This window comes from Meleagris gallopavo, chromosome 23, assembly GCF_000146605.3.
Source record: "Meleagris gallopavo isolate NT-WF06-2002-E0010 breed Aviagen turkey brand Nicholas breeding stock chromosome 23, Turkey_5.1, whole genome shotgun sequence".
In the NCBI taxonomy this organism is placed as follows: Eukaryota; Metazoa; Chordata; class Aves; order Galliformes; family Phasianidae; genus Meleagris; species Meleagris gallopavo.
Window position 1 is genome coordinate 1,008,981 of NC_015033.2, and position 24,165 is coordinate 1,033,145.

At 48.6% G+C, this 24,165-nt stretch overlaps 1 protein-coding gene across 1 annotated transcript in view; it reads right to left on the bottom strand.

Annotated features, from left to right (window-relative positions):
• Positions 1 to 6: 6 nt before the first annotated feature.
• PRDM16 (PR/SET domain 16) overlaps positions 7 to 24,165 on the bottom strand; it is a 122,609-nt gene continuing 98,450 nt past the window's right edge. Inside the window, 13 exon segments of the mRNA XM_019622445.2 lie at positions 7 to 2,213; positions 3,616 to 3,790; positions 4,756 to 4,986; positions 5,684 to 5,729; positions 5,732 to 5,857; positions 6,128 to 6,297; positions 10,477 to 10,554; positions 11,722 to 11,891; positions 14,722 to 14,806; positions 17,762 to 18,872; positions 18,875 to 19,162; positions 21,788 to 21,941; positions 22,147 to 22,294. Of these exon segments, the coding sequence (XP_019477990.1) occupies positions 2,079 to 2,213; positions 3,616 to 3,790; positions 4,756 to 4,986; positions 5,684 to 5,729; positions 5,732 to 5,857; positions 6,128 to 6,297; positions 10,477 to 10,554; positions 11,722 to 11,891; positions 14,722 to 14,806; positions 17,762 to 18,872; positions 18,875 to 19,162; positions 21,788 to 21,941; positions 22,147 to 22,294 (2,917 nt within the window). The 3' untranslated portion in view covers positions 7 to 2,078.

Here is a 24,165-nt window from a genome sequence, read left to right on the forward strand (position 1 = left end):
ATACTGTTAAGGAAGAAATAAAATAAGAAAAGAATTAGCAAAAAATTACAAGTTATTTACAGATTAAAAGAAATTCCATCCGGAGAGGAAACAGTTCTTTATTATTTCTGTTGCCCCGGTGGGAATGGTGCCCAGGGTGGGATGGGACCACCTCTGTGCTCTCAGGACCGGGTGCTGTGCCACCACCAGCACAGCCTCGTGCCAACACAGGGAGCAGCTCGGCTGGGCTCAGGGCCTTGGGCACTTTCACAGAGGGATGTGGAAAACCACACAGGGAGGGCAAATTTTCTCAGAAAATACACCGGTGCTGCTAATTTACCTTCTGCTCCTTCTTTACTAAAGATATCCTGGATGCTTTCCTTCACGAGCTATCTAAAAACAGCCTGCTCTTGGTGCTGACAGCACGTTATGAAGGGTTCCTAGCATAACCCCACTTTGTGGGCAGTTGTTTCCTTTGTTTCAGTGTGCCGGGATGAGGCTCCCGTGTTGTGTTCCTTCACCCTGCACTGAGCACACCACCAATTCACAGGCAGACAAACCACATGCTGCCCCCCTGACAGCGGCCACTGGCCCAGTTCTGCAGTTCCTAACCAGCCCCAATGGGAAAACCAACAGGAAAACCAATGGGAAGTGTTCTTCCCAAGCTGGCTGGCTCTGAGCACGGTGCCACCGCACCAACTCTTCCCCAGTCCTTGGAACATTTCAACTGACGATGCTGCAATTAGCAAATTCTCAGCACACACACCCTTAACGTTATCCATACAACCAGTGCTGTTCTTTGTACCAGGTCTGTTTGCTTCCCAGGCTGTGCTCCAACTCAGCAATTCGCACTGCAGAACAGCACAAACAACGGTACTTCTGGAAGTTGTTTTGGGCCACTGAACAACAGGAGGAGACTTGGAAGAGATTTGAAATCACTCATGACATACCTGCGAGCAATTTTAGAGTCAGAGAAATGATTCTATTCTTGGCTGTGTGCTTGAATAGAGGGCTCAGAGCCCTGATGTTGCTGAAGCTAGGACATCTTCCTATGAAAACCAATGGCCACAGCCACGCACAGCCAACCAGCCAACCCCCCACCACAACAGCACAAGCAGGATGTTTCTTCTACAATTCCCAAGCACCACCAACACCGAGAAGAGATCACTGCAGGAAACAAATACAGTGGCTGCAACCATCCTGACCGCCCCGGGCCACCTTCCCCACCCCTGATGGCTTTTCACCCTCCCCATGAGACCCAGCAGCTCCAGCACAAGACCCCGGGGCAGTGCAGACCAAGAGCCATTTCTCACTCCAGAGGCTCCAGGTCCAAGCAGAGCTCTGTCTTGTGGCACCACAGAGATGGAGAGTGCTCTCCACACAGCACTGCAGGCACGGACATCAGCTGAGGACCACCAACCACACGTTTCTGTGACCCAACGCCAGCCCGACCCCAGCAGTGCTGTAGGCTGAGGAGCTCTCAGCTGGGACACTGCCACTCACGTTCAGGATCTTTGCACAGGAAAGGTGTTTGGCCAGGAACTGAGCACAGGACAGCATTTCAGAGGGAGTACACAACTTCAGGTTCTGTTAGAGGTCAGCAAAATGGGCTGGATTACCCTTCCCTGGTGCAACTCCAGTGGCTCTGCCAGAATTGCACCAGGGACGGGGTCTCACTGGGCTCCGTTTCCTTGTTGCCTCCTTATTCGACTGAAGGGATGAAGCTGCCCAATGGTGTCAGGCTTCCACCTCCACGAGGGCTTTGCTGGCTCAGTGATCCCATCTTGTAATAGCGGAGGGACTGATATCGGATCACACTGTTGCGATTCGTGCCTTGCTTACGCTATTCCTATTTTGGTGAAATCCTGGGGGCTGTGTCAGGGTTATCCAGTTGCGGAGAGGTTCATTGCCATAAATTACAAATCAAAACCGTGGTAAAAACGCAGGTCTGGTAGGTCAGATGCGACAGGTTCCTTTCTCAGCCCAAAGTCCAGGCGCTCCCTGAGGCCCTCGCACCCATCTTCTGCTTGCTGGGGTTTGGGGTAAGCGCAGCACCGCCGCCTCCTCGCTGCGACTCCAGACAGAGCCCTGCGGACCTCTCAGAGGTGGTTGATGGGGTTAAAGGTCCCCGACTCTGAAGCTGCTCCTGCCATGTCCAACCAAGCACCCAGGGAGTTCTGGGAGGACGTGTGGAGGGGAGCGTTCTCAGATAGGGACAGCATCATTGCATAAGCCTGCGGGAGGAGAGAGCAACGCAGGGGACGTGTGAATACGCACGTGGGACCACAGCACCAGCTCACCAAAATGTAAAGTGGCATTGTCCCTGACAGCAGGTCAAGATTTACATCCACATGCAGGGATGGCACCTGCTGCTCCACCTACTGGAATGTGGCAGCCTGGACTCCCCACGGTTGCACAGAACCAAACGCTCCGTGCCAGGCTGGGCACGTGGCACACGCCTCACACCTGGCTCTACCCTCTGCAGGGCAGCAAAAATCGTGCATTTCTGGGACATGGGTACAATGCTCAGTACAGTTGGACCTGCAGTAATACGGCTGTGCTGGTGACGATACCACCAGCCCCTTGAAGACCAAGAGTCAGAGCTACTCGTCACATCAGCATGCTCATCTACCTACTGTAGGTACGTGCTGAAAGAGCCTGGAAGTGGTAAGGACACGCGTGCTTCTAAAAAGAACAACAGCCCCAAAGGACAACTCTCTGCCAAGCGTTGGATAGAGCTAACGAAGTAGGACAAATGTGAAAGGAGCAAGCTTTCCTACGTGGTTAGTACCTTTGCCATATTAGTAACAGGACACACAGAGGACTCAGGCAAGCAGCTTGTGCTGGGTGCTGGGTGGTAATTTGGAGCACCCTTCTTAGAGGCTTAACGTGAGTATGCCCACACAGTGATCTACCTTCACTCTCACAGTCTTTTGTGAGAGCCCTTCCACGTGGATCAAGATATGAACTTCAGGAAACTAGGCAACATTTTGGTGCAATGAAAAAGTGGGAAGCACAAACGGATGTGTCCCATACCTCCAGATTTTCCTCTAAATTACAGCAGGGGCTGAGGTGTCACTTTGAGGCTTGCAGGTGGGTCTGAGCTGCTCGAGCTGACAGAGCAAATGCTCCTTTTGTGTTTTGCTTTTAGAAATCAGGGAGATAAGCGAGGAAGTTCTTGATGCCTGAAGGACTGCAAGTCAAGGCAATACTACTGTCTATTATGCTCTCTGTAATCAAATACAGTGACAGTTTCCGTGGACTAAACTTGAGTTTCTTAGTATGAACCAGCTGAAGAACTATCTCAAAGTAGAAATAAATAACAGTTGGGAAAAAACATTTATACAGACAGATAAAAACAGACAGATGCCACTACTGTCCTACATAAGCATGTTCTCACAACACAGGGTTAATGATAAATTGATCGGGTGACCTAAAACTGATGCCCACTCCATTTCTTCTCCATTTTTCTGTACAGCTGCGACAAGACAGCTCCCACATGATTCCCTCATTACCATCAGTACTGCTGCTCAGTGGGAAGGGAAAATAAACCTCAGCTGCAGGAGGCCAGCTGCTTGCTAATCCTATAGGACGCGCTGGCAGCAAGCTAGGTAAAATGTTCTGGCATATACCTACCTGGTTTTTAGCCTGCCTGTACAGAGTCTGTTTTATTGTCTCAGAGTCTAAGGTGGAATTAAACACATCTTTAACTTCAAATGCTTCCTCGGCTGCTTTGCGAAGATCCAGCCCCTTCCCAAAATTCGGCATCTGCTCCAAATCTAACAAGCCGGCTTCGTCCTCCTCAATACACCTGTACCAATGACCAGGGGAAGGGGTTGACCTGTTGTTAGCTCATGGCACCGTTCACACACTAGCGTGGTGCTAACCAGTTCCTGCATGCACGTACATGGGGGTCTCACAAGCCACATGCGTGAGCGGACAGACGGACAGACAACGAGAATGACACAGAGTGCAAGGCACAAAGAAAAGGTGGAGAGCGTGATGATGCACGTACAAGCATCGGTGTGATGGATATTTGTGAGTCAGCCTGACTAAAGCTCCCTCTGCTCTTCTGCATGGAGGTGTCCAGCTGCTGGCCACTCCTTGATACGCTGGGCACTGGATCAGTGTCTACAGAACACTGCTGTGTCTCCTCTGAGTTGCAGTGAAAGCAGTGATGCACTGAGACTGAATAAGATGCGGGCTCTGCATCCTAGGATATCCTAGGTACAAATGGCAGTTGGGAAACTGAAGCTGAAAAAGGAGCATTAAACCTATACAGGTGCGACAAATCTTAATGGTGAAGTTGCCTAAATATCACTTGACCCTGGGGAAAAAAAAAAAAAATCTTTAACTTTTCCCTAAATGCTGGTGATTTAACTTGAAGTCAACAGCGTTTTGCTACAATAAAATGAGTAGCAACACGGATTGCACACGTATGCTTCTCCCTCTGCCTCAACCAGAGTGTTAAAGACAGGCGTTACTCCCTGAACTGCAGTACCTTGCAAAAGCTCTTCTCTGTTTTGGACTAATTGCTCTCCTGGCACAAACTCCTCAAGTTCTTGGATCTACATCTTACCACACACTTTCCTTGCAGCCCACTTGTTTTGTATCCCTCGCCATGGTGAAAATGGAATCAGTCAAGTGAATGCTTAAATCAAACTGAGGTATGATACATGGCTTGAGAAATAAAACAGTCGCATTCACAATCTAGCACTGACACAGGGTCAGAAGTCTGGCCCCCAAATGACTTCCCAGAGGGCACGGCCACCTCACCTTCGGGTGTGCTCAAAGCTCATGGTGAGAGATGTGGGCTCCTCATCCTCTTCATCCTCGTACGTTCCTCGGGGCTCTGCAGTGGGTGACACCGTTTCATCCTGTGACTTCCCTGTCAGGCTGTCGTCATCCTCCTCCTCCAGTTCTTCATCTTCATCATCCACATCTTCCGTTTTCTCATTTGCTAATCCGTGACACTGGGAGTTGCTGTCAATATCCTGCATTTCTGGCCTGAAATGTTTGGTCAAGAGGGAAAGCAAATAAAAGAAAGAGATCAAATGAATAAATCATGCGTCTTCACTGTAACACCGGACCGTATTCAATTTATACGTGTGCATGAATGCAAATATCTAGAGTTATCTATGTCCACATACACATACTATTTAAACTACAAAGAAAAGGGAAACTGACATGTTTCAGGCAGTTAAAAAAATCAGCTTTTGCAGTGTCTGCAGGGACAACGAGCACATCAAGTACATATCAACCCAAATGCTTTTCAAACTAGCATTTTGGCTAGTCTGGATTTAAGTGATGCTTTTCCGTCTCTCAACATATAACATCTGTGGGACACAGGGCTTTCCTCCTCATCTCTGTACTGTATTCTAACAACCTCCATTTGAGGAAGCTCCCTCACAGCTGGGTTTGTGGGCAGATTTAATACTCCTCAGTCAAAATGAGGTTTGTAAAACAAAGGCAAAACTCAAGATGCCTCCCAGGCCCCACGCCTTGCCACTCACTCCTAACCCAGGTCATCTTCTGAAAAGACTCAACGCTGGGCTCAGCACTTGAAGTTGATGGTGCTTTCCATTCCAAACCACTGTTTCTCTCTTTTGAGTGCTTTAAATCAAATACTACAGGACAGAGGCTGACTGGTCTTTGAACCACGTTAACAATGTGTGCCACCAGGTCATTTCATTTGCTGGTCTACCTTTTATCTGCTAACGTCGACGCTTGATTCATCTCACTATTTGCATAAAATTTCTGATTTCAGAGAAATACGAATCCTCTTTCTCATCTAAAAGTGCATGGTTGTCTGACTCCGAGTTGGGGGAAGAGGCACTGGTCCCAAGGTGGTTTGTAATGACTCCAGAGTGCTGGCTCACTGAGTGGGAGAAACGAGAAAAGAGAACAGGAGAAACAATCAGATGCTGTCAAAGTCATTGCTAAGAGGAAAAATGAAGGAGGAGCATCATGCAACAATCCCCTCACTGTACAGTAAGGTTATTTTACAGAAGCTTATGCTTTCCAGACTTGAACTACAGAGAAAAACAGATGGCATTCAGCATTTATGGGTGGCACATGCAATTCCAGAAGCACCGTCCATCGTTTAGCTGCTTGCCTATAGCTTTCCCATAGCGATGCTGGTTGCTACCTGGAACGTTCTCGTGTTCGTGCTTCTTAAGATGTCGGTCCAGGTTGGTCTGCTGCCCAAAGCACCGGTTGCACAGGTGGCATTTGAATGGCTTCTCCTTGTTATGGATGTTTCGAACGTGCCGCTGGAGGTTGGAGGAAATGCTGAATGACCTGTCACAGTATTTACACCTGAAAAATAGAAGCAAATGCCAAAGAGTGCAACGTGAGGGGGGGAAAAAAAAAAAAACGCAAAAATCTGACTACCAGAAAAGCAGAAAATGTTGGTCTATAAATCTTTACTCGGCTGAGGAGCTGGAATGCAAGAGGCATTAATCATTCCAGACAAATCTGATATTATTGTTACTCAAGGAGCACAAAGAAAGGATTAGGATTAATTAAGAAGCGAGCCGTCCAAACAAATAAGAATTTTAAGCAAAATAATTACTTTTTTTTTTTCCCCTACACACGAATGTAAAAACACAAAAGGTGAATTAATTCATTTCACATTTTGCAGGGGAGGCAGGTGACATCTGGCATGGGGAGAGGAGAAAGAAGAATAAAGGGAGATTAAAACTATAACATCGTTGTTATTATCTAGCGCAGCCCTTCATGACACACTTATGTGGACACATGGAAAACCCTACATTTATTCACGAAATTCCTCAAGATACAGGCAGCAGAGCCTTAAAGATCATTATGGCTGCTATCATAGCACAACAGCTCCCAAGAAATACACCACAGCTTCCAAACTGTGTCAGATCCATTCCCGTGGAGCGAATATCTGGTTTGCATTGAACTGTGTGCAATGCACGGAGCCGAGCCAGGCTGTTTGGGGGAACTGCTGAGTGAAGACACGTTCCTCTTTGAATTACCCCTCTGCAGGAGCCACGGCAGATGCTTTGCCCGTGGCAGATGGGCCATAGCTACCTTTCCCTCCGGACCTCCCCTGCAGGACGGTGATGCTCTGAGCTCTGTGGGCAGAGCACGACTGCAGAGGGCGGCTTTGAGCCGCAGAGAGGAGCTCCAGGACCGAAGGTAAAAAGCCAAACTCCTCCAAACCAGCCCGATCAGATCCCTCTTTCAGTACATCACCTCTACCCAACAAAGGCACTTTCCTCACGGCTACGCTTCCAAAGCCCACAGGAAGCAGAACCCTTCTCTGCAGAGCTCTGCAAACCCTGTGCACTTACAGGACAAAACACAACCGTTCCTAAACGCCTCTCATCCCAACAGGATCCCCTTCCTTCAGCTCCGTGTAAGGGCAAAACACATCCCACCAAACTGTACCACTGCTCCTCATGGCACAAAGCTGCGGGTGCTCTGGGCTCACAAGTGCCCTCCTCCCACGCTTTTCCCTTCCCTTATTCAAGCACCAAACTGGATTTGCCTTGACAGTAAGGATGTGGTGTGGTTTCCTACAAGCATAACAGATCCAAATGCAAGAAGAAGGTGCAAGTGTAAAAAAACCCATACTGTCAAACACGTGCACCATTTCCAGATGTGCTACAGCTGCAATTTTTATTCGGTCTCCGAAACCAAATTGATATTATTTTTGGGAATAGCAGAGATACCTTTATGAAACACTCTCTCTCTTTTCTTCATGGGTTCCACCCCCACCTCCGAATCTCCTACTGTTAAATCACTGCAAAAATATTAAACTATTTCAAATCATGAACCTTTCCTCTGACTAACTGAGGAAAAAGGCAAAATCTCGTGTTAAACCACAGCTTTCTCAGGCTTCCAAAGCTTTCTCTCTCTCCCTGCTAGCAACCCAAGGATCAGACCCGTGAGCCGCCAGGCTTCTGCAACCCTCCAGACTGCAGCATCCCAGCACCCGACGTCCCGCAGGAGAACAGGAGCTGAGTTCCAGCAGTGCTGTGCCATCAGCTCCCTCCCTGTTTCCAGGCACTTCAAAGCAGCACTGCCAGGAGCACGGCTCGAACGCCCCGGCCCCCATCCACCCATTTATTTAGATGCTCAGGAAGCCTTTGAAAAGCTCCCTCTGACAGGTCCTCGCTTTAACTATGAGCTATGCAGACCCAGGCTCGGATGCAGGGAGAGGGGATAAAGAGCTTGTTAAAAAAATAGAAACCAGAGGCAAAGGAGCAACATCCAACGTCTGAGCGCTGGGATGAGAGCGACGGGCGGCGTTATTTGCGGTCCCAGAGGGGTCGGTGCTTGGATCTCTGCTGGTTTTAATCTAAATAAACGACCTGGACGGAAGGACCAACTTAAACACAGGGAAGAGGGGAGCTCAAAAAGGAGCCGTATTTGCTTTGTAAAAGAAAATGAGAGCACTTTGTGCGGAGCTGAGCGCGATCTGCAGTGCCACAGCAGACACTGACGTTAGTTGTTAGCTTCAGCTTAATGCAGATAACAGGACATGGGGGTCTGAAAGGAAATTAAAGCAAAACAAACTCAAAACAGACGTCGGGAAGCACATCTTTATGGGAGGAACGGCAGCCTGGCAGGCAGTGCCTGAGGACCGGGGGTAATTCAAGAATCAATTACAGGGCATCCTGGAGGGATGCGAGAGGAGAGCCGTGCTGAAGCCAGCAGCCAGGCTGGGCTGCATGCAGCCTGTGTGTGTTCTGCCTCCCCAGTTCTGCATGCTGTCCTGATGCTGTTTCAAGTCAGATTTTCAGGAAGCACAGAGCACTACCAGGTACTCCTCACTCCACACAGCACTGCTCCTTTACAGAAGGAATTAACATCCATAGTGCCCACGTGCTACGCGTTCCTACCTCGTATCCTCATTATAGACAGCGAGGAAGCAAAAGGGACTTGCTAAAGAACACGGAAGGGTTGGGAACCAGAGATGTAAACAGCAGAAGGAAAGTTGCAAGATAAAACACAGAGAATCCCCAACCTGCTTCTACCTGCAGGATGTTGGCACTTTAAAAGCAAGCTAAAGGTGGAAATCTCCGTTCTCTGAGAGCAGAGGAAAATCGATGATAATTAAGCCTTTCTATAAACGTTGCACTGACTCTCAGGAGTGCTGTTATAATGCAACATTGTCCAGAAGTCAGCGCTCTACTGCAGGAAAAATCCCACACAAAAACCCTACACAAGGACCATTTTCTGGGAGAAGAGCAGATGAAATACGGCGCGTGTTTTGCTAACCTTTGTTGAGTCCAAGGTCTCCTTTTTTGGAAGAAAACGGCACTGAATCTCTGAGTAACCGGGAGTGAGGGTTTGACTCAGACAGGACTGTGTGCTGAATGTGCCGCATTCATTCAAAGCATATCAAACAGCACAACTGAGAACTCAAAGGGAATGCTTCCAAAATATATGTCTGCTTTGGAGAGGGGGTTTTTGGAGTTGGATTTACCTCGTGTCTACACTCAAAATCCTCCTCAAAATCTGTATGGAAAACAAAGTGGCTCTGAATGCACCGTGGGTCACAGCGTGGAAGAAAGTGGCTTCTTCAGTAAAACCAGGCATGAAAATGGCACGCATTGGAGCAGATGGGCCTCTGCCGCTCAGAGATTTGGTTGCGTTTCTCTTTCTGTCATAACCACAACATCAGCTTTGTTGTGAACTTAGGACTGCGCGTGGAAATACCACAACATTACTACCCAAAGTGAAATTGCTTCGGTTGTTGCTGCTGTTTGACAGCGCGCAAAACACCGACTCGTGTTATGGAAAACACAGCGCTCGGTTTTAAGTGAGCTCTCAATTCATCACTCATTCAGTTCTGCCAAATGAATTCAGATACACATCCTCAAAAGAAAGGAATCAAAGCATTCTTCTGCCAAAGTCTCTTCTTTGTTTTGAAACTGACTGCAAACCAGTCAGAGAAAACACGGAGCAAAACAACTCTGAGACAGATGCTGCTCCAGCTCTCTACACACACCTCCATACATCCATTTCCTCGTGAGTCGCATTGAAATCTGAAAGGCTGAGGTGAACAGGACTCCTTTTGGGGGAGCTCAGTGCCTTTTTGTTTTGATCCACAACTCCAGGCATCCCCGACAGGCATTAGGGAAAGAAGAAAGGAATCCAGCTAGCTCCAGCAGTTCCTTTCCTGGCAAGCCCTTCAAACCAGCCTGGTTTGCAGAGACATTCAGCACCTCCAGCTGTCCTTGAGACGAATGGTTAACGTGAGTGTGAAACAACACTGGAAATCAGATCACTCCTTTGCCAGCATACATCTAAATATAAGCTAAGTGCCTATCTCCAGGCTGCCAAGCTGGATTATTTTTGGCTGGTACACACAACATACAGTCCGATGAATCACGGTATGAAATGCTATAGGACTGCAGTGTTACATTGGCACAGCTTTACAGAAAGGGGAAAAAAACCCACCAACACAGAGCGGTGAATGAGGGGGGCGTTGGGGAAGGGAATTATTGGGGGTTGCATCACCTGTAGGGCTGCTCTCCTGTGTGTGTCCGCAGATGCCTCGTCAGGTTGGCTGAGCGTGGGAAGATCTTCCCACAGTACCTAGGATAGCAAGAGCAAAGTCAGTGCATCAGCAGCACCACCCACTGCCACCTCTGGTGGGAGATCCAGCGCTGCCCATTCGTGTTGCCAATCACCTGAGATTTTAATAGACCTCTCCTCTGTTTCCCGTTGGTCACTTATACAGAATCTACTTGATTATCCTCAGAATTCATTGAATTCGCTTCCAGATAAATGCTGCAGCCTTGCATTGCTGTTACTGGGATATACTGCTGTGAGTCTGACAGTCTGCTTAGAATAAGGAAATGCAGCAGTAGAAAATAAAACAGGAGAAGGGACCACGTTCCATAGTAAATCTGACTCATAGCAAACTCAAAAGGAGGGGAAGTATAAATAAAGATGTTAATTGGGAAATAAAATACTCAGGAGGAAAAGCTACGTTCTGTGTCTGGGCAGCCCAACACTTGACGTTGCAGAAGGAAATACGAGTTGAGTTTCTTAATTTCAGAGACATTTGGATGTCCTTAAGATGGATGGTTAGTGTGAATGTTAATCAATAATGAAAATCCACATGGTAATGGGCTACTGTGTGTATAAATCTAAGCTGAGTCCCTCTTGTAGTGGGAAACCCGTTTCTAACCACCCAGCTGAAACCTGAGCACAGAGCTTTTGAGGCTGCAGATGCATTAAACAAAGTCTGTGCCCACACAGTGCCCACGAGAAAGGTGCAGGGAGAGCCATCACAAGAACATACTTGCAGGTAAAGCTGTGTGAGCTTGCATGGATTCCCATTCCCTCGGGGCTATGCTCTGACACACACGTTTTTAGCTGCAATGGGTACATGAGCATCGCTGTGGATAGAACTGCCTGTGCAAAGAGCAGCTCAGTGCTTGCTGCTTTTAAAGCTCCTTCACTTTGCATAGCTGAGACCGCGCTGCTTTCCCACTGCCAACCGTGGCACTGGCTCCACGCAGCAGAGACTTGGCGTGGAAGGGCCCTGTTTGCTTGAGAATCTCCAGATCTGCTCCCGGGGTTATTCGAGATTACAAAGCAAACAGAAGATGCCCATTTTCCACCAGACAAAAACAAGCTATTTCGGAGCGCGTTCGTCATCGCCGCGCTCCGTTCTAATTCTGCTGCCCCCTGTTTTCCCTCCCAGCCCTGCGTGGGTGGTGGGGATGCCCACGAGGGGTTGCTGTGCTCCCTTACCTGCAGGTGTAACGCTCCTTGCCCTTCCTCAGGATGGGGTCTGACAGTGTGGGAGGCGGCGATCGGAAGTTGAAGGGGTGGTGGGGAAGGGGCTGCAGGGAACTGCCGGAGTCCGCCTTCATGGCTGCAAAGCTCTCCAGTTTCTCCGTCATCGTTTCTATGGCTGACATCTGTAAGTAGAAGGGCCTCGTGTCAGAGAGATGGGGGAATGAAGGGAGCTGGGCAGGAGGCAGAGGGGCCCTGCAGCGAAGATCAGGCTGAGGATGGAGCTGGGCCATGCACAGTTTGCCTGGCCAAGACGTTTTAATTACATGTCAGAAAGGTTGAGGAGCCCGTTAAGGTGATGGAAGGAGGAGTGGGAGGTGGCTGAGCTTCCTGGAGGGAAAGGAGAGTCCAGCCAAGCTAAAATAAAAACGAGCAGTGGTTTGGGTGAGTTACGGCTATGGGAGGACCGCAGTCTGCACCTGGAAATGCAGACTATGGTTCTATTCTATGATTCTATGATTCCAAGTCCTGTTTGGGTGGGAGCAGCAGGCATGCAGGGCTGGCGGGGTGGCCCCAAAGGAAAGGCTGCCATTCCTCTACAGCTTTGGGTTCTGGGACCCAGCAACAGCCACAGAAACACTGGGGGTGAACACCAGAAACAGGGAGAAACCTGGAGAGATGGGAAAAAGGGAAAGCAACAAAGGGCGAGAAGAGAGCTGGAAAGCAAAGTTTGTGCACAAAAGTCTTGCCTGAAAGAGAAAAAAGAAAAAAAAAAAGCCAACCAAAACCCACTTTTACTTTCATTAAAGCAAAACAGGAAATCCAAATCCAAGAGAGAACAGCAGCTCGGAGGACTGCACTGACGTCTCCAGCGTTCAGTTTTATGCACTCTTGAGAGCACTTTGAGATACCACGCTGAAAATGGGGATAAAACAAACAAGGCAGCAATAAAGCTGCCTCTTTACTGCGGATGACATCAGTGGGAAGGGAGCAATGGGGGCAGTGGGAGCCTGAATGGAGGCAGACAGCAAGCAGGGAGACGGCGAGCAGCGGAAGGCAGTAGGAAGCCATATATCAAAAGTAGATGCTCTATTGTACAGGAAGGGCTGACCTTTTGCACGTTTACACTTTATTAAACTGGGTTCGGGGGGGGGATGGGGGGAAAAGAGCCAAGATATTGTTTAAAATGTATGACTATTAAAAAAAAAAAAAAGTTGTCTTAATCACCAAAGAATACATTGTGGAAGGCTGACAACCATTCATAAGCAGTAAAAAAGAGGAGTAGTAAAACCCATTTCTCGATAATAGATCCACAGCCCCTTAGTTGGAGGCTCCCAGCCCATGATAAATAGTAAGTAATACTTAGCGCCAGCCACTTGAAAAGGTTACTTGATCATTTACAGCAAAAGCTCTGCCCCAGCTGCCAGTCATGTAACAAAACCATCACGTTAAAATGCTATCCGGATCTTTCAGAGCTATGCCACTCAGCCCTTTGCTGGAGTACCTGGAGATATCTTTTGTTGTGCCCTGTTCTTTAGGCACTTAGTCAGAGATGTTTGCTGGCTTGATAGCCCTAGGCTTATTTTAAAATTCTAAACACCGGCCATAGCCTCTCCAGTGCTAAAGGCACTTTGCTATTTAGGGAACAACTGCCTGGTTATAATAAAAAAGATGGGGAGAAGAAAAAGAAACTTAACAGGTGAGAAAAGGTTCTCCATTAAGTTATCAAAAAGTTACATCGTTTATTTACGCTGTCCAGAGTTTCATTTAAAATAGACAATGTGTGAATAACTCACAGCGCAGCAACGACTGTCTACGACTCGGTAAGGAGTGAAAGTTGCCTGGAATTCAGTGTAAGAAAGCAAGCACCTTCTGATGCTTTAGCATGGCTTTGGCTGGCTGGCATCGCAGCGAGGGCCTCTGGGAGATGCAGAACAGAAAGGACTGAGAGCAGACGTGGGCTTGGAATGGGAGAAACACAGGGAGGGTCCTCCAACCCACCTGCTATATGGAAGACGACAGAAGCAAGAGCTTCTGAAATCACAATGCTAAGGAAAATATCCAGGATAACATTGGATGGAGATCTGGCAAGTAAAATTCTCACGTATTCTTGAGCCAGTGAGCTGCCCTCATCTACCTTCGGTCCTTGGGATATCTGACTGGTTTGTAGCATGGGAACGGCCACTCTTGAGGCCAAGTGATCATTACACAGCAGCCTCCTTCGTTAAAAATCAGTTATCAGGAAGTTTCGGGCTCGAGCGATTGTAAATTTTAGGCTATTCTGCGTGATAAGCCATCAGAGATAACCAGACCTTCCACATCTTTTCATTGCCATGGGAAGAGGACGTGGTCAGGATTTCAGGAACAATGTTAACAGCCTTCCACCCAATGTCGGCCGCTGCCCAGGGCCCCCACGTTTCTCATCGTCTCGTTGGGTTCCTTGCTGCACTAGCTCCTCCCTGCTATCAGATTCTTTACAGGCAGATATCCCCACCATTCTAACTCACACAAACACAGGATGTTCCTGGCCAGCCTGTCACCATTATCCAGCCTGTATGGAGGAAAAATCAGGGGAAGTTATTAACCAAACTCAGAGGCTGATGCAAAACAATGAAGGAACTAAGTTTAGCTGTGAAAGCAACCAGGATCCAGCTTTCACAAACCTGCAAGTTATTAATCTAAGGTGGGAAACGCTATCAGACAAGAACAATGCATGTGAATGCAGCTAAGAGTACAGGAATGGGCTCCCAGCAGGGGGACAGGGATGGCTGGGGGCACTGACAGCACACCGGGCATTCTGAAACAGGGAATCACGAGCACAAAGAGTAACACCATTCTGGGGAGTGTTTAGCTATCCCAAGGTAAGCATTCAAATAACTGCTGGAAAATTCTGGCATCCTGGACCCTTGGGTGAAAAGAGCAATGAAGGGTGAAAATGCAAGCGACCTCGTTGCGTTTCTCCATCACAAAGCTTGGGCATTCAATCAGCACTGAGTTATTACTGTAGTGCCTTACCTGGGGGTGGAATAGCAGCGGGGAGGGTCGCAGGTACTTCTCCTTTAGGGCACCCACAGGGTCTGTCACCTTCCGCTTCTCCACCCTGCTGGACAACAACACAGAGGGTTACGTACCTTCCAGGGCACAGCAGCAAAGGAGCAGCTGAACATTTAAACTACACCCACGAGGCTGTTCTCCTGTTAACACATCTTTCTCCCCTTCCTGGTGGATGCTACTAATGATGACCCACACATTACCCACAGCAGGCGGTGGAAAACAGAGCCCCTCCTTCGGGCAGCGGTTGGGGTTTCTAAGCGAGGCGGCAGCCCAAGCTCTTCTGATGGCACTGCAGCCCCCTCACATATTCCATCCCTGAGCACCTTGCTTTACAGAAACAGCCCTATTTTTGAGAAAACCGGCTGTGCTTTCACAAAATATTCTCCTTGCAGGAAAACCACGGTGTGGAAGCACCCAGAAAGAGAATCTGCAATGTCCTGCAGGGGAACGTTGCGTGAAAGTAGCCCCAACAGCTGCAGCTGCATCTTTGAATCTCTGGAATGGAGTCCATCCCCATTCCACATCTAACTACGTTCATCCAGCATAAATGAGAGCAAATCATTTTGCCACATTTCAGCTGATTGGTGCGTGGCTCAAATTACCAAATAGTTTAAAAGAAGAGTCACGCAGAGCGCTAATTAGTGAACTGCATTTATTTTTTCTTCGGTAGAAGAAAAGAGCAGAGCTGGGTTTGCAGTGCACCCATAATTACTGTGCTTTGGAAAGAACGTGAGTCGGTGTGCTCCCAGCTGCAGCAATCCAAGCAACTTGCTGCCTGACATAAGCAAAGGATGCTCATGACCCATTGGCCACGCCACGCCATGGGGTTAAGCCAATCTTCTCAGCCCAGTGCCTGAGAACGTTACCTTAACGAGGCCGAGCTAAAAACTGCCCTGATTTCAGGCTGTCTGGCTGCATTAAATTATATCACCAGGAGAAAATGTCAAGGATTTAAGTGGCCTTGGGGAGAAAAATGGAAGGAGCCAAATGATGTGAGAGAGCCTGATAAAGAGAAGTTTAGAAACAAAATATTTCCATATTTTTTCGAGCTGGGACTTGGACGCTCGGCTGTTTGGCTCATTACATCAGGAGTCTGATTCACAAGCAGCTCTGCCATGGACTTTCTATTTTAATGTATTACTAAAACCGTACGCGTCCCTTGGAATGCAATGCGCGATGCCCCGTCCTTCCCTTCCATCTGTCTTTTGGGCCTTTATGCTTTTCCCTGGGCTGCTATTTTAATTGGCAGCTGCTTTTGCAGCCCGTGTTGTTTTAACATTCCATGAGCCTGCCCAGAGGTGGTGCAACCCTACTCATACTCCCAGTTTTTGCCTCCCTACCCCACGTCTCTACGTTTTTTCCTGCATCAATGAGTAACAGACTACGTACATCAGCCCTTCTGCCTTCCTTCCCCAGGAGATGCCCACGCCAGGCCCACGTTACACGCCCCAGCTCGTGATGCAGCCCTTCCCATCACGGATGGGCAGCGTGCAGGCTGTGACAGCATCAGCCCCGAGAGCTGGCACAGCGAGAGCCGCTCTCCCAGCGGCAGCACCGAGGGCTCACTAATCCTCATCTCAGCTGACAGCTCCTTGGCCCCGCTATGCATTGACATCATTTTTTCCCACAGTTATCAGCCATCCAGCAGCAGCAAGGCAGTGACATAGGTGCTGTTCCACCTCGCCATGAGCCGCTCCTTTGAAGGCTCTGACAACCCATCCCAGTGCTGACACCACAGCCCTGCGGTGATGCTGAGCCTTTCCAGCGCTACGAAACCACGACTGCAGCACAACCCATCCCCTGCCAGCAGCCTGGGCACCACTGGGCTCTATGCAGCCCTGCAGCACACTAACTCCAGAAATACCCACTGGTCTGAGCAAGAGCTGAGTGCCCAATCAGACATGGAGCCCACTGGGTCGAACCCACGGCTATGAAACAGTTCATGTGTGCTAAGAGGGAATTAATTAACAGCCAGGTTAATGTCTAAACGAAGCTGGTTTGGGCTGCCTCCTTTCTAAGAACCAGTAAGTGGTATTTGCTTGGTGACAACTGCATCTCTGGGCAGTGATGGCAATGCTGCATGCAGGCTCACTGCTATGCTAATCTTCGAAAGCTCACAGCCCTTCCCCTTTAGAAACAGACACAAACCCCTTCTTTACACCTTCTGAATTCATTCCTTCTGGAAGTCTAACTGGCACTTGGATAACTTCACCTACTCCCCTTTCCATGCACAGCTTACCAGAGGAGCAACACAATGCATCACACCTCTCCCCAAAACCCTTCTGTGCAAAGTGAAACTAGAAAACCCATCTTTTAAGCATCTTTTAAGAACAATGCATGCCTCTGGAAGAGTCGAGATAATACTCTACCATGTATTTACACAGTACTTGCTACTCCAGCCTTAAAAACATTTCGCAAGGCTGAGTCTGCAACAGCAGTTCCTATGAACTGAAGAAGGAATTATAAAGAAAAAGGGAGGTGGGGAGGGAAAAAAAAAAAAAAAAAGGTGAAGTGGCTCACAAAGGGCCATCACAGAAGTGAGTGGGAGAGCTGCATTTGCAGACTCCCAGGGCTCCTGACTCATTCCCAAGCCATGAGAGCCCGGGCTCTGAGGCATCTGAACTCTGCATTCTTATCAAATCAAACCTCTGGAATTTCCCCAGCAGAAGTGCCATCTTAGCGTTGGCTCGTGGGAGAGTCCTTTAATAGGTCAAGTTTCTTCTTTATCAAAATAAGGATGTGTTCTTTATACATATTGATTACGAGCACTCCTTTCAATTATTCAGCCCTTTTGATTCAGAAAACTCAGCGTGCTGTGATGGAGGGCAGGCAAGCACTGCCAGGCTGTATGGACACACTGAGCCTATCGGACATGCGCTGCTCTTCCTGAACAACCCACATCCAGATCCGCCTCGAGTGATGATGCCAGCTCGAAAACCATTTAAAACACATGAATTGTTTCCTCATTAGAGGAAACAATTAAGGCAGGGTATGTTAATACCTGTAGATGGGATCCATGAAAAAGGGTGATGGCTTTGCATAATGCAGGGATGGTTGCTGAGGCAGCTGAGACTGGGAAATCTTGGGTAAGACTTCACTTGCCATTAGTTTCCTTTCCCCATAAATGTGGTTCTTCCGTGGCTCTCTCCCTCCATTCTGACTGGCTCGGATGCGGTTGCCGATGCTCAGATCCAGTGGCTGCTCCTCCCCTGAGGACGGGGCTGGCAGGACCTTCGGCGGTGGCAGGATTGGCTTTATCTCTTTTGGCTTTGTGGTGAGATCGAAGGGTGACTCCGAGCTGGTGCTGCCCACTTTGTGGAGGTCCCTGGGTGACTTTGGTTCTGCCTTGACCAGCAAGTTGTGATTGAGGGTTCGCTCCGTGAAAGGGTAGAGTGAATGGGGGAAGTTGGGGAGGAACTGAAACGGAAACATGGAATGATACGGGAGCGAACCCATCTTTTTCTCCTGCATCCCCATAAAGCCAGGCCCAAAATACTTCTCTGCGATGGAGGCGATAGCCTTAATAGAGTCATTAGCTGCTCCCGTGGTGGGCAGCAGGTGCTCTTCTGGGGGAGGAAAGAAGGAATGCTGAGAATAGAAGAGAGGGATCTCGCTTGTGTTGTTGGTGGAGCTCGCCGACACAGAGCTGCTGACAAAGTCCGGCTTGCTCTCCATCTGTTTGCTCTTATCTTTTGTTTTGTCCCTGTCGCTCTCCGCGTCACTGTCCAGGTCAGAGCCGGTGCCAGTGGTGGTATCCAGGTCTGTGCCCGTGGTTGTGTTGACGTCCTCGAAGTCGCTGCCGTCGGACATGTCACTGTTCCTGGCTTTTAGCTTCTCCAGGTAGGAGTTCTCCAGGCTGCTTTCACATTTCTCTTCTGCCGAGGCGGCCTGGTTGCTGTTGCTCACCGCTGAGATCAGGGGAAGCGCAGGGTTCCCGAGGGGGCTGGGAAGCTTTGCGTCTTGGGTGTGGTTGAGGGGACTTTTGAGGAGTTGTGTGGGTGGTAACAAGGGGGGCCGGGGGTAGAGAGATGGTGGGAAAATCCCCGGGAATCCCGGAGTGAGGGCAGGGAACGCTGGGGGGGCGGGTGAGAACGGAAGACCCCCCGGGTGGGACGGGATGGAAAATAATCGTTAAATCCCAAGCTGGCATGGTTGAGGTTGGGAGAGGGCTTGGATTTGTCCATCATGGAGGTGGGCGTTAAGGGGAGGCCCGGGGCAAAAATGCCCCCGGGGTTGTAATGGTTCTTGCCCTCGCAGAAGCGCCGGTGCTTGTTGAGAGAGGAGGTAGTGCTGAACATCTGCCCGCAGTCCTTGCACTTGATTTGGGTGCGACAGTCCGCGTGCATCCGCTTGTGACGGCAGAGGTTGGAGAACTGCGTGTAGGATTTGTGACAGACCTCACCTAAAGCATCAACAGAAACCAACAACAAAAGCAATATGAAATTAACAGGAAATGGGACGGAGCGAGCTAAGTGCTTTCTTCAATACCATTAAGTGACCACGCCGTAGGGATGTTCCATAAATGCCTTGCCAGCCAGAGCTCCGTTCGGTGGGGCCGAGGCTGTATTTGCTGAATTAGCACGGCTGGCAGTGCTAAGCTAACACTACCTCACCGCCCTCTTTAATGATCTGTAAATACAGAGCTTTCAAAACGTGATTTTTTACGACCGCTTTCACCTACAGACTTTGCTGGTGTGGAAGGAAGAGCATAAAGGGGGAAAAAAGAAATCCCACCCAAACTTTTCTATGTATCCAAACACCGTAACTTTTTATTGTCTAATGCCTCTTTCAACACAGGAATAAACCCCACTTCTGAGTGAATTAACACACTTCTTCCACGGGAGAACTTCTGTTATCACCAATTTGTAAACATGGAAGCTGAGACAAAGAGAGGGAAGGCGCATTGTGCAGGCAGGCAGGCAAGGACCTGCACCCAAATCCTGCCCACGCTCAGCCCTCAGATCCATGACTGAGCTCTCCTGCCTTCCTTCCTCTCACTTTTACTTAGAGGAACATGGAAGCCTGACTTTCCCTCTGTTCCTTTTCTAATTTCTAGGATTTTCATTGCTATTTGAGTATCTCAAGACAGGTGAATGGCGGCTCTGAAAACATCAAAAGAAGCCTTTTCTGTTGAAGTTCAAAGCAAAGATTACTAAAGTTGGACAAACCGACTGTTTTCATTGAAACAAACATCCCAAAACTCAGTGGATCATCACCGTGCCCAGCATCCACAGGGCCTGTGCACGTCCAAACCAGCCAGTGGGCGCAAACCCTTCCAAGTGCAAGGACACCCTGTGTGAGCTCCCTCTCAAATTACTCATAATTTCTGAAGAAACGTCACATTTGGGTGGATTTATTTAAAAGATGCGTGCATATTTTTCTTGCCAGAACAGAATTACCCCTAATTTTAATCATCCTCTTGCCATGTGCCAGGGGATGCTGTATTGTGGCTTGCAACACACACACACACACTCCAGTCGATAATAAATTGTTAATCTGCTTCAACAGATGGTATCACAACCAAGCACACTTTCTGTCAGTTTGCACTGGCTCACGGCTGTGTTTGTGCTATTTTTTAGTGTATGCATTCACAATAGCACAAAAAAAAGATGTTATGCTGTATCCACGCAGCAAAAAATTGTGAGAAAACAGAAGATAACAAAAGCGACGTTTTCCAAGAGAATGGGGCTCTTCCATTTGCCTCACCAGGAAGACTTGCTACAGCCTCCTGATGTGTGTGTATATATAGATATACACATATATGCCCATGTATATACAATTTTATCCAAAGCCCAGGTGCAATAGTAGAGGAGGGAGCCCAACAAAATCCACCCCAAGTTCCTCTGAACAATAAAAAAAAGACCTTTCCAGGGAAGCCTGCCTCACAGCTCCCCTCAAGTTGCTAATGGATTCCATATTAACACATGTGGCTCCACCTGGTACATCTGAACTAGGCAGAGTTGGCCTCAGTTGCTTTACACGCTGATTTGGACTGACAACTCCCTAATTCTTATGAGGTGAGAGTGAGGAGATTATGAGGAGAAATCATTCATCTCGCTGCGGCAATACGACGAGATTCAAATTATCTCTTTCATGTGCCCGTCATCAAATGAAAGATTGCATCAAAATGAGCAATAAGAGCGTTTTTTCTTCCTCTGCTGACACCCATCTGATTATCTCAGAGCACGCTAATGAAACGAGCCTCCCAGGATACCCCTGCATACTGTTCCCATTATACCAACAGGGAAAAAGGCAGAAGTGGGTTCAGTGGCTTCCCTACCGTAACATCAAAGCCTGGAATCAAACCCAGACCCCGCTCTGTGCTTTAATGGCACTTTTTGAAGAGTGTCAGGAAGCAGTCCCTAAAGTTTCCATGGCTTTGTTGTGTCACAACCCACACAGTTATCAAAATCCCATAGGTGCTGTGTCAATTAAAACAATATACAGCCCCAAAATGACAAGAAAGGAGACAAATGGCCCTCGAGGGAAAACCCTTCTTTAGAAATATTCCTCTACAGTGAGCACTAAGGACAGTTAATCTGCTATTTATTGGTTTCCAAGCATGATCTAGATGAAACATGAAGTAAATAAAGAAGGAAAAATAAAACTCTTAAAAACTCATCTCTGATGCTACCCCAAAATCTGCACTGTGGGTTGCAGGACCCAAGGAAACGCTCTGGGCAGGCTGTGCCAGGTGTTTACTTATGTCACCAACGTGAACACTCAAAGTTATTATGGGGGAAAAAAAAAATAAGAGAGAGAAAGAAAAGAGATGAGAAAATAGCATCGCTGGGACTGCTGAGAGACTCAGCTTTTAACTTGTCAAGAAAGTCAAAAACTGCCATGAATGTTTACTGAAAAAACAGGGAGCATGCAAAAAAAAAAAAAAAGAAATAAGTTCATCTCATTCTCTGACCTATAAAATTACGGCAGCTGCTGACAGAGGGACAGGGAGGACTGGGGGGCCCTGCAGGATACGTGCAATTACAGCAGGAGCCGGGGCTCCGTGATGGCCATGACAACTTACATATGAAAGGTTTGACAGTGCTGTGAATGTGCTTGTGCTGTTTGAGGCCAGACGAGGTGGCAAAGGTTTTGCCGCAGTCTGGGCAGGCGTGGGCTCGTGCTCCAACGTGCTGGGAACGGATGTGCCGCTGGAGGTTACTGGGGTCAGTAAACACCTGGAAGAGAAAACACCTTCAGGGTGTGGAAACCAAGCGGGAAGAGGCAGAAAGAGAGGCTGCTGGGGGCCACGCTGAGCCTGGATCCAGGGTACGGGATGGTGCCCAACACCAAGCCCAGCCACAGCCCCAACCCCAAGCCCAGCCGTAACCCAAGCCGTAACCCCAGCCCCAGCCCCAGGGTTCTCCAGCAGAAGCTCCCCACCTTAACACAGTTTTCACACTCGAAGCGCTTCCCGCTGTCGTGAGACATCTGGTGGCGGATCAGGTTGGATTTCCAGTTGAAGGCCTTGGGGCACTGGTCGCATTTGTACTCCCGCTCCTCGGTGTGGATCACCATGTGCTGCTCCAGGCTTGGGAGGAGAGACACGGCTGTGTGTGGGGGGACTGCAGAGCCAGGCCTGCCCCACGCAGTGCTCCAGACGGAGCAGTGACCCACACTGACAAAGGAGAAGCCGCTCCGGGCTCACGATGCAGGCACTGAGAGCGGCGGCCATACACACGGTTCTGGTATTCATTTCACAGATGGAAAACACCCTCTCTGCCTCAAAAAGCGGACGGGTTTGGTGACTTTTCACAAGGGAAGATAAAACCAGGCCTGAGCCCCCGGGGTCCCGGCAGGAAAAAGGAGCACTTTGTGAGCAGAATTCCTGCAGCATCCCCACAGGGAAAGACAAGATATGCACGGCCGCTGCCGAGGCTATCGCCTTGCCATCCACACAGGCACAAAGCCTGCAGCTTCCCAGAACAGAGCAATTTAACGTTGGAAAGAAACACGATGAGGTGCAAACACATTTCACTTCTAAATGTCAGACATCTTTTATTACCAAAGCCGGCGATCTCAGCTCCTGCCAACTGGCAGCCTCCCTCCAAGCAGGAGGACGATGGCGAAGCGAGGCGGCTGCTGGACGCGGGCCATGGCTGGGATGGCTGCACCAAGCAATGCACGGCTGCCTGCCCTCCCCTCTGCCCAGCACCGCTGCTGGCTCGTGGTCCTGCCATAGCCAGGGGCAGGAGGGAACACAACACGTGCTTTTGGTGCACGGACTGATTGCACTGAGCTGCCTTCAAGTCCAAAGGCATCCACAGCACTCAAAGAAGGGCAGCCATGCAGAAGGCCGCTCTGCCATCACTGCTGGACCACAGCGAGCAGTCAGCACCTGCCCTCCCCCAAAACCAGCCCCACCAAGTTCTGATACAAAACACTCCTGAGCCCGGCCCTTATCAACTGACAATCCACTCGTTCTGAAGAAGCAATATTCATCTCGCTAAATAAACGCTGCTCTTTACGCCACAAAATTCTTTAGGTGCACAAAGAAATGCATACTTTGCATGCACATGTATAAAAATACGCTCCTGTTCGCTGTGATTCGTGAGTTTATTTAGAGCAAATATGGACAAACTAATATGCTGGTTAGAGGCAGTACCTACTGGGATTAGCCAAACGTTTATTTATTTAGTCAGCTGCTAAATGCTCAATTTCAGTTCCCCAGAGGCACTCTTGATTTGATCTGCATTAACTTCTGAGAAATTCTGAGACTATCAAGGTGTGCTGACCAGATTTATTTAGGGCTGGATTGGGCTTCTCAGTACATACAGCGGATTGATGGGGGAGGGATAGATGTGGGAGTGCTCCCCAGCTCTGCTAAACATGTCAGCGTGCAGAGCACACACTGACGTTGCTGACTCTATTTTTCCCTGTTGGAAAAAACAACCCGAAACTTCGTATTGTCTACATATATAGAAAGCCCTTAGTGTTCTGTTCTTCACCCCTCAGCACAACCACAGCCACTCCACCTGACTTTGAACCAATGAAAACCTTGAAAACCAGCCTAGGTGTTACAGGCTCCGGATGCACAGTCGTGGAGTGATTCATAACAAGAAGCAAAGCTGGAAAAATCCCTAGCATTTTTTAGTACCTGGCACCTGCCATTGAACCATGTGAGTACCACACTGCAAATCAATCAGAAATCTCTAAGATCTCTGCTTTAAGGCTGCATTCTGTTCCCATCATATCATGCTTGAGAGATGGTTCAGCTCAATTTCAGCGGGAAAAAGAATCTTCCCATTAAAGAAGCTCCATTCTTATTCAGAGTTGTCTTAGAAAAATAATTCAATCATCATTGTAAATTAAAAAAAGATGGAGAATATCTGAATGTCTTATTTTGCTCTTTTTCTGTTCCTCAGCTCTATTACAAAAACAAGAAGTACTTTTATGAACAAT